The sequence below is a fragment of the Hemitrygon akajei genome, chromosome 5, assembly GCF_048418815.1.
Source record: "Hemitrygon akajei chromosome 5, sHemAka1.3, whole genome shotgun sequence".
Classification (NCBI taxonomy): domain Eukaryota; kingdom Metazoa; phylum Chordata; class Chondrichthyes; order Myliobatiformes; family Dasyatidae; genus Hemitrygon; species Hemitrygon akajei.
Genome location: NC_133128.1, coordinates 182504106 through 182517110, shown reverse-complemented (window position 1 = coordinate 182517110; position 13005 = coordinate 182504106). Strand labels below are relative to the sequence as shown.

Below are 13005 nucleotides of genomic sequence, written 5' to 3'. Positions count from 1 at the left end.
AGGAATGACCAAGCCTAGACATCCTCTCCCTATACCCAAGGCCCTCCAGTCCTGTCAACATCCTCATAAATCTTGTCTGCACTCTTTCCAATTTATCTTATAACAGGGTACCCAAAAGTGTACAGTGCTCCAAGTGCAGCCTCATTAATGATCTATACAACTGCAAAATTAATGTCCCCACTCCTACATTCAGTACCTGTCTGATAAAGGTCAGCGTGCTAAATGCCTTTTTCACCACCGTCTACCCTTGATGCTGTTTTCACTGAAAGATGTACATGAACTCCTATTCCATTATAGACTCCCCAGTGCCCTACCATTCATAGTGTAAGCCTACACTTGTTTGACTTTCCAAAACACATCAGCTCACATTAATCTGTATTGAATTTCCTTTGCCACACCTTAGCTCCCTTCCCTAACTGATCAGGATCCATATATAATCTATGATAATCTTCTTCACTATCAATATCATGACCATGTCAATCACAAACTTACTGATCAAATCTTGTCAATTTACATTGGTTACTTTCTCTTTCTAGATACCCTTGTACTCTCAATATGTTATAGAAGCTCCTGGGATTTTCCTTAACCAAATCCATCTCATACACTCTTTCTTAACTTTTTTATAGCTAAGGGATTCACTTGATCCTGACCTCCTAAATCCAACGTATAGTTCCTTCTTTCTTTTTTGACCAGACCCTCAATGCCTCTCGTCAAGGTTCCCTGAATTTGCCAGGTTTACCTTTCATCATAACAGGAACATGTTGCTCTTTGTCACTTGCTATCACCGTTTTAAAAAGCTCCCACTTACCATTCATTCCTTTCCCTTCAAACAGACTCACCCAATCTGCTAGATCCAGTCTAAATTCCCCAAAATTAAGCCATGCTACAGTTTAGGATCCTAACCTTTTGGTCTGCCATATACTTTTCATTCATAAATATCACAAAACTAATAGAATTATTGTCACTGGAGCCAAAGAGTTCCTGACTGCCACTTCAGTTACTTGCCCTGCCTCTTCCCTAAGAAGAGGTCCAGTATTGTACCCTCTGAATAGGGCCCTCTGTGTACAGTGCCTATCAAAAATATTCACCCCCCTTGGAAGTTTTCATGTTTTATTGTCTTACAACATTCAATCACAGTGGATTTAATTAGGCTTTTTTGACATTGATCAACAGAAAAAGAAACTCTTGTATCAAAGTGAAAACACATCTCCACAGTGTGATCTAAATTAATCACAAATATAAAACACAAAATTGCAAATTATTCACCCCTCCCCCAAACCCCCCGCCCCTTGAATATGACATACCAAATCATCACTGATGCATCCAGTTGGTTTTAGAAGTCACATAATTAGTTAAATGGATATCTGTCTTAGGAGGCTTGCATGCAGTCAAAGTGTTTCAACTGACTATAGTAAAAAGACACCTGTATCTGGAAGGTCCAACTGCTGAGTCAGTATCCTGGCAAAAACTACACCATGAAGATAAAATAACACCCCTAGAACCTCCACAAAAAGGATATTGAATAGCACAGGTCAGGAGATGGATACAAGAAAAATTCCAAGTCACTGAATATCCCTCAGAGTACAGTCAAGTCAAGCATCAAGAAATGGAAAGAATATGGCACAGCTGTAAATCAGCTGAGAGCAGGCTGTCCTCAGAAACTCAGTGACCATGCAAGAAGGGGACTAGTGAGGGAGGCCATGACAATTCTGGGGGAGTTACAAGCTTCAGTGGCTGAGATGGGAGAGACTGCACATACAACAACTGTTGCCCAGGAGCTTCACCAGTCACAGTTTTATGGGAAAGTGACAAAGAGAAAGCCACTGTTGAAAAAAAAACTCACATGAAATCTTGGCTAGAGTTTTCCAAAAGGCACATGAGAGACTCTGACATCATCTGGAAAAAGGTTCTATGGTTTGATGAAAACAAAATTGAGCTTTCTGGCCATCAGACTAAACGCTATATTTGGTGTAAGCCAAACACTATACATCATCGAAAACACACTATCCCTACCATGAAGCATAGTAGTGGCTGCATCATGCTGTGGGGATGCTTCACTGTAGCAGGCCCTGGGAAGGCTTGTGGAAGTAAAGGGTAAAATGAATGCAGCAAAATACAGGGAAAGCCTGGAGGAAAACCTGATGCAGTCTACAAGAGAACTGAAACTTGGGAAAAGATATGTTTTCCAGCAAGATAATGTCCCCAAGCATAAAGCCAAAGCTACACAGGAATGCCTTAAAAACAACAAAGTTAATGTCCTGCAGTGGCCAAGTCAGAGTCCAGACCTCAATCCACTTAAGAATTTGTGGCTGGACTTGAAAAGGGTAATTCACACACAATCACTGTGCAATCTGACAGAGTTTGAGCAGTTTTGTAAAGAAGAATGAGGGAAAATTATAATGTCCAGATGTCCAAAGCTGATAGGGATCTATCCACACAGACTCAAAGTGCATCTACTAAATACTGACTTAAAGGGTGAATCTTTATTCAATCAATTTTTTGTGCTTTGTATTTGTAATTAATTTAAATCACTTTGTAGAGATCTGTTTTCACTTTGATACAAGTCTTTTTCTGTTGATCAGTGTCAAAAAAGCCAAATTAAATCCACAGTGATTCAATATTGTAAGACAAGAAAACATGAAAACTTCCAAGGGGGGTGAATGCTGAGGAATGCTCTGCCTCAGAAGGCAGTGGAGGCCAATTCTCTGGATGCTTTCACGAAAGAGTTAGATAGAGCTCTTAAAGATAGTGGAGTCAAGGGATATGGGGAGAAGGCAGGAACGGGGTACTGACTGTGGATGATCGGCCACGATCACAGTGAATGGTGGTGCTGGCTCAAAGGGCCGAATGGCCTACTCCTGCACCTATTGTCTATTGAGTGCTTTTTAAAGGCATTGAATTGACTCAGGAGTCTTCCGGGACAAATTTGACAAATTCCACCCACTTCAGGCCATTTACACTGGGTGGTCCAGTCAACACCAGGGAAAACATCTCCTATTGATGCAAGGCAACACGCATCAAATGCTGGAGGAACTCAGCAGGTCAGGCAGCATCTGTGGAAAAGAGTAAACTGTCAATGTTTTGGGCCAAGACCCTTCATCAAGACTGGATCAAGCAGAGATTGATTGGGTGAGTCTGTTTGAAGGGAAAGGAATGAATGGCAAGTGGAAGGCTTCTAAAACTGTAATAGCAAGTGTCCAGGAGCAACGTGTTCGTGTATTGATGAAGGGTAAACCTGGCAAGTTCAGGGAACCTTGACTGACAAGAGGTATTGAGGCTCTGGTCAAAGAGAAAGAAGGAACTATAGAGTGGTGCTAGAAAGTTGGTGAACCCTGTACAATTTTCACTATTTCTACATAAATATGACCAAAAATGTGGTCAGATCTTCACCCAAGTCTGAAAACTAGATAAAGAGAGCCCAATTAAATAAATAACACAAAAAAACATTACACTTGCTCATTTATTTATTGTGAGAAATGATGTAATGTTACATGTATTTATTGGAAAAAGTATGTCAACCTTTACTTTCAGTAACTAGTGTGACCACCCCCCCCCCCCCCACCACCATACAGTAATAACTTCAACCAAACATTTCCAACAACCGCTGATCAGACCTGCACACCAGCTTGGGAGAAATTTTAGTCCATTTCTCCTTACAAAACTGCTTCAACTCTAGGATGTTGATGGGCTCCCCTGCATGAACTGTTCGCTTCAGGTCCTTGCACAACATTTCTATAGGATTACGGTCAGGACTTTGACTCAGCCATTCCAAAGCACAAATTTTCATCGTTTTTCACCATTCTTCTGTTGATTTACCTTTCAAAGGTTTCAAGGTGCAATTTAATGTCAGAGAAATGCATACAATATACATCCTGAAATGCTTTTGAGGCATTTGCCTTCGTCTTTCTGATCATTGTCTTGTTGCATTATCCAACTTCTATTAAGCTCCAGGTGATGGACTGCTACCCTGACAATCTCTTCTAAAATGTTTTAATATACTTTTGAATTCCTTGTTCCCTCAACAATTGCAGGCTGTCTGGGCTCTGAGGCAGCAAAGCAGCCCCAAAACATGATGCTCCCTCCACCATGCTTCACAGTGGGTATGAGGCTTTGCTGTTGGTGTGCAGTGCCCTTTTTCCTCCAAACGTAGCAATGTGCACTTCTGCCAATAAGTTCAACTTTTGTCTCATCTATCCAGGGAACACAATTCCAGAAGCATTGGGGAGCATCCAGGTGGTCTTCTGCAAACTTGAGATGTGCAGCAATGTTTTCTTTTGGAGAGCAGTTGATTTCTCCGTGGTGTTCTTCCAGGAACACCATTCTTGTCCTGTTTTTCTTGTACTGGACACATGAACAGAGACTTCAGCAGGTGGGTTCTTTTTCACTTCCTTCAGCATTGGACGTTGTACTCTTGGTGTGATTTTTACAGGACGCCCACTCCTAGGAAGAGTAGCAACAGTATTGAAATTCCTCCACTTGTAGACAATTTGTAGACTGATGAACACTCAGGTCTTTAGAGATGCTTTTGAAGCTCTTTCCAGCTTCCTGCATCTCTACAATTCTTCTTCTAAGGTCCTTGGAAGTTGTTTTAATTGAGGCATGGTGCACATGAACAGATCTTTCTTGAGAAGAACAGGCTCTGTCAGTAACCTGACTTGTGTGTCTCTTTTTTTTAAAAAAGGGCAGGCCACCTCTCAACCCACACCTCTAATCTCATATCATTGATTGGAACACCCGATTCCAAATAGCTTTTGCAAAAGGCATTGCCTCAGAGGTTCACATTCTTTATCCAACAAATACATGTAATACTGGATCAATTTCCCTCAATAAATAAATGAAGTATAATTTCTGGTGTTATTTAATTAAGCTGTCTTATCTAGTTTTTGGATTTACGTGAATATCTTATCACATTTTAGGTCATATTTATGCAGAAGTAGAGAAAATTCTACAGGGTTCACAAACTTTCTGGCACCATTGTACATTATTTAGGAGGTCAGGATCAAGAGTATTCCTTGGCTATAAAAATGTTATTTAAATGTCAATGAGTCCTGATGAAGGGTCTCAGTCCAAAATGTCGACTGTTTACTCTTTTCCACAGATGCTACCTGACCTGCTGAGTTCCTCCAGCATTTTGTTGCTTTGGATTTTCAACATCTGCAGATTTTCTCACGTTTGTGCTCCTATTAATACAACCCCATTATTCTTATAACTACCAGCAATTTCAGAGCAATGGCACTGAATTTAATAAAAGTAGTAAGGTTGTGCTATTGTTTTTAAAAAATGGTTAAATCATAGTTGGAACAGTGTGTACAGTTCCAGTCACCACTCTAGATAGAAGAAAGGAGCAGAAGAATATACCTGGAGCGATTCACTTATGAGGAGAGGCTGGGCTTGTTTTCCTTGGAGCAGGGGAAGAGGAGGGGCATAGGGAGGGTAGATAGCAGGATTTTTTTTTAATGTATAACACAGGTGTTGTAAACTAGAGGGCAAAGATTTAGGGCAAGGAGAGAGGAAGATTTTTTTCCACCAAGAGCAGGGACTTCCAACCTAGGGTCCAAGGACCCCTCAGTTAATGGTAAGCATCCATAGCAAAAAAAAAAGGTTAGAACCCCCTGACCTAGAGGGTGGATGGAACCTGAAGTGCAGTGATGGAAGTTGGTTTTCTCACGCTTATTAAGTATCTAGACAAGCACTTAAGTTGCCAAGACATAGAATGCTACAGACCAAGTGCCAATGGTCAGCATAGACACGATAGCCAAAAGATCAGTTTCTGTGGTCTATACTCCATGATCATCAGAATTAGGAAAACTTCAAATTGCGCATAATTTGGGGGAAATAGTCCAAATTAGGGGTTCCTAATCTTATTTTATGCAGTGGAGCCTTACCATTAATTGAGGGGACTGTGGACCCCAGATTGGGAACCCATGGTCTAAACGGAACAGTACTGAAGGATGTAAACTTCAGGAACTGTAAAGCCTACTAAAAAAGGACAAGCATTATGGACTTGAAAATGAAGACAAAGGATGAGAGAAGTCATTATTTATAAAATTTAAAAAGTAATTAAACCATATGTAAAACACTATCATAGAATGGCAGATTGCTCAGAATGAGCATCTACATTTACTTGAAAAGATCTGCAGTAAAATGATAACTTTCACAACAGCAAAGAACAACATGAAGATGAAACAAAAGTTTTGTTTCAAATCATTAAGGGTACTGATAGCATGAAAACGCACAGGCTATCTTTCCATTGTTGATGTCAATAATGAAGTTTACTCAACTAAAATGCATGACAAGGTAGAAGCATTCTTAGAAAACTTTAGTACAGAATAAAATGCTCTGTCTCAGAAAGTATTTCAGACAATGTGGTTGGAGGAAGTTCTCATAAAATATATCAAGTTATGATGTATTGGTACATCATCTCGTCACACCAACTCTCGTAGGTGTTATGAGCTTAATTTGAGGCTAAACATTACCAACATAGATCAATTTCCATTATACAAAAGATCAATGTCAAAGAAGATTTGACATCTGTAGTAATAAAGGTGATGGTTGGAAGCATGCCTTTCAGGAAATTTCCTGCTCAAATCACAATCCAGAACCTTGAGCAAAAAAGACTAGGCTGATGCTTAACTGAGAAAGAATATTGTACTGTTACACCAAGGGCCCATCTGCACTGTCACGTGGACTTAGAAGATCTCAAGACACTATCAAAGAATTGGGGAGTTGTCCCGAGTCCTAGATAACTCTTATCCCTAAAGAAACTTTCCATTAACAGAATATCTAGCCATTATCACCTTGCACTTTATGGCAATTTGTTGTATGTAAAATATACTTACAATACTTCATTCAATAAAAATGCTTTGTGTGTGTGAGAGTAAGCGTTCGGCACGGACTAGAAAGGCCAAGATGGCCTCCTCCCATGCTGTAATTGTTATAATTGTTATATGGTGTTCTAGAAGACGTGCAAGATGTTCTACATAAATGTACATTATTCGTTGTTCTGTATGGAAGTTCATACAATTTTCATCCAACATCTTAAAAGTTAAGGGGCTGTATTCAAATACAATTCACCCTAATCATCAAATTGTGTATAATTAAACTGATTATGTGAAATTATCATTCAGATAGTCCATACTCACTTGTTTTCCAACATTTTTAATTGCTAGTTGTTCAGGAGTCATTTTATCCTCTTCTTCCACAGCCTGTCAGAGAAAAATATTTGTGTACATAGTTTATCTCAAAACATCCTATAAAAAATTACTGTAAAGTTCAAAAATAAAAGAGGAAGTATTTCTGATGTACAATATATTTATTCTACAGAGCAGTGTAGGATTTCTTCCTTTACCTTATTGTAGTTCTTTGCCAATTCTAGCATTTCTTTCACAACAGTTTCATTAAGTTTACAATGCTCACTGTAGTCCTGAAGTGTCAGTCCTTCCATCCAACTTTTTTTATGCAAGTTCAACAACATCTGCAGTGATGAATAAAAGCAAAGGTAACCTGTTTATTGAACAGCAGTAAAGAAAATTCCAGCACGAATAAATTTTTTAAAAACTGCCCCTAGAAATGTTAAATAATTCAATGATCCCATGTGCTCCTAAACACAAATTCTGTATACAGTTGTGCAAAACAAGATTGTTTTAGTGTGCCAGGCAATTGAATTCCTGTGATCATAATCAAGAATATGGCGTACTTTACACACCATTACTTTTAACCATCAACACTAACCACTAAATCACTGTGTAGAAAAGTCTGTATTGAACAGCCCACATTCTGCAATCAGAAACCTTCCTTATCAATTGTCTCTAAGTGCAATGGAAACCCAGCCGTGAAAAAAAATTGTAAGGAGTTGGGGGAGGTTAGTGAGGGCAGGAGGGAGGGAGCGAGTAGGCAATCTGCAAGAGACTGGACAGTTGCATGTGGGGTTGGAAGAGTGGAAGCCAGTGGGATAGGGCATAGGCTGTGGATGCCTGCAGGCAGGGAAAGGGGGGGGGGGGGAAGAACAGAACAAGCAGTGGATGGGAGGGAGAGCACACGTAGTTAGATAGGGAAGGAAGTACGTGCATCCTTGGGAAGGGCCATTGTGTGCAGAGAAGGAATGTGTGTAACAGTCAGGAGCAATTCTTCAGTTTAACAATTCTAAAACTGTAAAATGGGCTCTGTTGACTAGTCAGAAGAATTACTTTATTTTTGGTTGGTTGTTGTCTATTTTGTATGTTGGTTTTATTTGCATGTACAATATATTCAATACAGGCAAAACATAGTTATCAGTAATTTTAAAGTAGCAAAAAGCAGATGTACAGCAGAGATCTCCCCAGTTTTCTGTCTGGCCAGCTGAGTACCACTCTTCCTGCTCTCAGGGAAAAACTGAACCCACACTGCAATTGATGATTTTTTTTCCTTCACATTTCCCTCTCCATTTGTTCATCATTGCTTTTCAAAGGGCTACGAATATCTGTCTCATATTAGACACGTGGTGATTTGTTATGTTTAACAGTTTTGCATTTTAGGACATTGTTTCTGTACTGCACCTCAACATTAAGTGTAAAGATCACTCAGAAAACAGAAGTATATAAAAAGTCATCTTGGGTTAAATGTTGGTCAAGATGGAATGGTTTATATTACTCCACTGAAATTAGTTTCCATTCTTTCATGAGGTTAAGACTCCGGAATCATGCTGCTTACTTTGTACGAGGTTAATGAGGGTGGGAGGGTGCACCCTCATGTTAACTGCAGGCCAAATATCAGCCAACCTCCCCTCCTGCATTTAACCAATGTCTATATACTGCGATTGGTGCTACTGTTGTGACTTTGCATTAGTGGTGGAGTGAGTAAATAAATGGCTGTGGATGTGATGTCTATCCAGCTGGCTGCTCTGTCTGTATAGTTCTTGAATGCTAAAGCTGCAATCATCCAGGCAAGTGGACACCATTCCATCACACTCCTAACTTGAACTTTATAGATGGTGGACAGGCTTTGGGGAATTAAGAGATGAGTTACTTGATGCAGGATTCCTAGCCTTTGACCTTCATGGAGCTACATTGTGTAAGTGGCTACTCCTGTGCAATTTATGGTCAAAGGTGAGCCCCAAGATACTAAGAATGGTGGTAATGCAATTGATGGTATCAATGATTGTAATACCACTGAACAACAGCAGCTAACAGTTGAACTTACACTTGTCACTGCCCAGTATTTGTATAGCAAAAATATTTCTTGTCATCCATCAGTCCAGCCTGGATACTGTCCAGGTCTTGTTGCTTTGCAAGTGTTGAGTTGCAAACACTGCTGAATATTGTGCAGTCATCAGCAAACATCTGACCTTATAACTGAAGGAAGATCGCTGATGAATCAACTGGAGATGGTTGGGTCTGGGACACTACTTTGAGGAACTCTTACAGAAACATCCAGTGCCAGAGATGATTGACCCACAACCATCTTCATTTATGTACTAGGTTTGTTTCCAACCAGCAGAAGCCTTCCTCAATTCTGTGACTTTGGCAAAAGCCAAATCGTCACTTGATGGCACTATTGGTTATCCTTTTCATTACTATGCTGATAATAAAGAGCAGACTAATGGGATAGTAATTGGATTTGTCCTGCGTCTAAGTGGATTGTTTTTCTCATTCTCCGGTAGATGCCAGAGTTGGAGCTGCTGTGGAATAGCTTGGACAAGGGCACAGCAAGCCCTGGAGCTCAAGTCTTCAGTACTATTGCCAGAATATCGTTCAATAATAAGCCTTTGCTGTTTCCAAAGCCTTCAGCTGTTTCTTGATATCACATGGAGCAAAGAGAATTGGCTGAGGACTGGCATCTATCATGCTGATGATCACTGGAGGAGACCAAGATGGATCATCTACTCGGCACTTCCTGGCTGAAGATGCTCGCAAATGCTTCAGCTTTCTCTTCTGCACCCATCTCAAATTTCACCTAATGACAAAGTATTTGTAAATTGGGATACAGCTGTATTTATATCGCTTGTTTTTCATAAAGCAATATTAATGTAATCATATGAAAATAGAACATATATAGTTAGTTTCTGAACCATTTGCAATTACCTGGTTTTCTGCATTAATTACTCATAAAATATGGTCTGATCTTCATCTAAGTCACAGTGATAGACAAACACGATCTATCTAAACTAACAACACACGAACTACTGTTGTTCTTCTCGTCAATACTGAGTACTACATTTAAATAATACAGTCCAAGTTCAAAAAAAGTATGTGAACCTCTGGGGTAATGCCTTCTACAAAAACTATTTGGAGTTAGATGTTCTAATCAATGAGATGAGATTGGAAGTGTGGGTTGTAAAGGTGCCCTGCCCTTTAAAAAAAGACACACAAGGTCAGGTTACTGACAGAGCCTGATCTTCTCAAGAAAAATGTGTTCAAGTGCACCATGCCTTGATCAAAACAACTTTCTGATTATCATCAGAAAGTCACTGAGAGCAATGTAATTTATATGACTATTATCAGTGGTGGCCAGTGATCATCAGCATGATCACCTGATGACCTGAGAAGAAAAACTGTAGAGATGCATGAAGGTGGAATATGCTACAAAAGTATTTCTAAAGACCTGAGTGTTCATCAGTCCACAGTCTACAACTGGAGGAAATTCATTTCTGTTGCTACTCTCCCTAGGAGTGGGTGTTCTGCAAAGATCACACCAAGAGCACAACGTGCAATGCTGAAGGAGGTGAAAAGAACCCAAGGGCAACAGAAATCTCTACTATTTGCAAAAATCTCTGTTCATGTGCCTACTATAAGTAAAATACTGAACAAGAATGGTGTTCATGGAAGAACACCAAAGAGGAACCTACTGCTCCCCAAAAAGAAAAACATTGCTGCACATCTCAAGTTTGCGAAAGACCACTTAGATGTTCCACAATGCTTGTGGGATGAGGTTCTGTGGACAGATGAGACAAAAGTTGAACTTTTTGGCAGAAATGCACACTGCTATGTTTGGAGGAAAAGGGGCACAGCACACCAATACCAAAACCTCATCCCAACTGTGAAGCATGGTGGAAAGAGCATCATGGTTTGGGGCTGCTTTGCTGTCTCAGGGCCTGGATAGCTTGCAATCGTTGAGGAAACAGTAAATTCAAAATTGTATCAGTATATTTTACAGGAGAATGTCAGGGTAGCAGTCCTTCACCTGAAGGTTAACAGAAGTTGGATGATGCAACAAGACAATGATCCAAAACACAAGAGTAAATCAGTAACAGAATGGTTAAAAAAGAAGAAAATTTATGTTTTGGAATAGGCAGGTCAGAGTCCAGGCCTTAACCTAATTCAGATGCTGTGGGATGACATGAAGAGGGCTGATCATGCAAGGAATCCCAGAGTTACTGATGAACAGGAACAATTTTGTGTGGAGCAATGGTCTAAAATTCCTCTTTGTTGTTATGCAAGTCTAATCTGCAGCTACAGGAAATGTTTTGGTGGGGTTATTACTGTTAAAGAAGGTTCTACCAGTTCTTAAATACAGAGGTTCACATACCCTTTTCCAGACTGGACTGGAATGATTAAACAATGTGTTCAATAAAGACATGAAAAGTACAATTACTTGTGTTATTAGTTTAGGCAGATTGTGTTTGTCTATTATTGTGACTTTGATGAAGATCAGACCACATTTTATGAGCATTAATGCAGGAAACCAGGTACAGTCGGCTCTCCTTATCCGCGGGGGATTGGTTCCGAGACTCCCCATGGATGCTCAAGTCCCTTATTTAACCTGTCACTGTGCAGGTCTTTAGGACCCAGCGGAACCCCGGACTTTATTTAACCCGTCTCAGTGCGGTGGTCTTTAGGACCCGGCACAGCTCTGAATCTGCAGTGTTTCTGTTCTCGGAAATAATCACAATCACGATTGAAAATAAGGTGGAAGTAATAAAGTGATCGGAAAGAGGTGAAACGCCATCGATCATTGGAAAAGTGTTAGGCTATAGTCGGTCAACGATCAGAACAATTTTAGACTTCAAATCCAACTTAAAGTCGGACTCAGGAACGGAACTTGTTCATAATCCAGGGACTGCCTGTACTTTTAAATCATCTCTAGATTATTTATAATACCTAATACAACATAAATGTTATGTAAATAGTTGTTAAACTGTATTGTTTAGAGAATAATGACAAGAAAAAATAGTCTGTACATGCTCAAACAACAAGGGCTGGAGAGAGAACTTCCGGGTTTTCCCGATCCGCAGTTGATTGAATCCGCGCATGCGGAACCCGCGGATAAGGAGGGCCAGCTGTAATTGCAAAGGGTTAACAAACTTTTTCTTGCCACTGTATTTTAAAGCAGAATGAGGCTGAATCTTCAAAACATCTCTTTCCACAAGCACAGAGCTTTCAGAAGATTGACTATTTTTCCAAAAACGAATGCAAAAAAAAATTAAGAATTTAAAAGTAAAAATATTATAAGAATTTTCCATGATCTTAAGGAAACAAAGAGCAACAAATTCAAAAGAAGGCAATTCAGTCAATTATTCTTTATGGACCCTTACTCTACTTCTCATAGCTCTGAAAATATTTTATCTTCCATTTTTATTTAGGTCTCCATAAGATATCTATCAATAGGTTCGAAACATGAAGGTCTAACTGTACAAAATGGACTCAATATTACATTTCAGAACTTTCTGGAGCTGTACAGGAATGAATGAATTAATAGAATGGATTAGGAAAAATGGGGGAATTGAGTGGGATAAGTGGTCCAAAATTTTTTAAGTATTTAATAAACTGTGAAATTACTAATATCAAAGCAGCCACCATCATTCCAATCATACAAACTACATTGCTCTCATTCCTTAAACTTTTTCCTTTTGGGTATTTATTCAACTACAGTGGATTCCAGTTAATTAAGCCACCAGTTAATTAAGCCATCAGTTAATCAGGCTAGCCACTTATTTGGGCCAACTCTTAAAGAACAAAAACTTATCAAGAAAATAGCTGGGATTACCTTCACTTATTTGGGACACAGTGCCACCTAATTGGGGTAGGAGAC

At 39.6% G+C, this 13005-nt stretch overlaps 1 protein-coding gene across 1 annotated transcript in view; it reads right to left on the bottom strand.

The window, feature by feature from the left end:
- Positions 1-13005, bottom strand: part of psmd14 (proteasome 26S subunit, non-ATPase 14) — a 102937-nt gene that overhangs the window by 5875 nt on the left and 84057 nt on the right. Inside the window, exons 9-10 of the mRNA XM_073047405.1 lie at positions 7349-7474; positions 7143-7205 (exon numbers count right to left, since the gene is read on the bottom strand). Coding sequence (XP_072903506.1) covers positions 7143-7205; positions 7349-7474 — 189 coding nt within the window. The remainder of the gene's footprint in view (positions 1-7142; positions 7206-7348; positions 7475-13005) is intronic.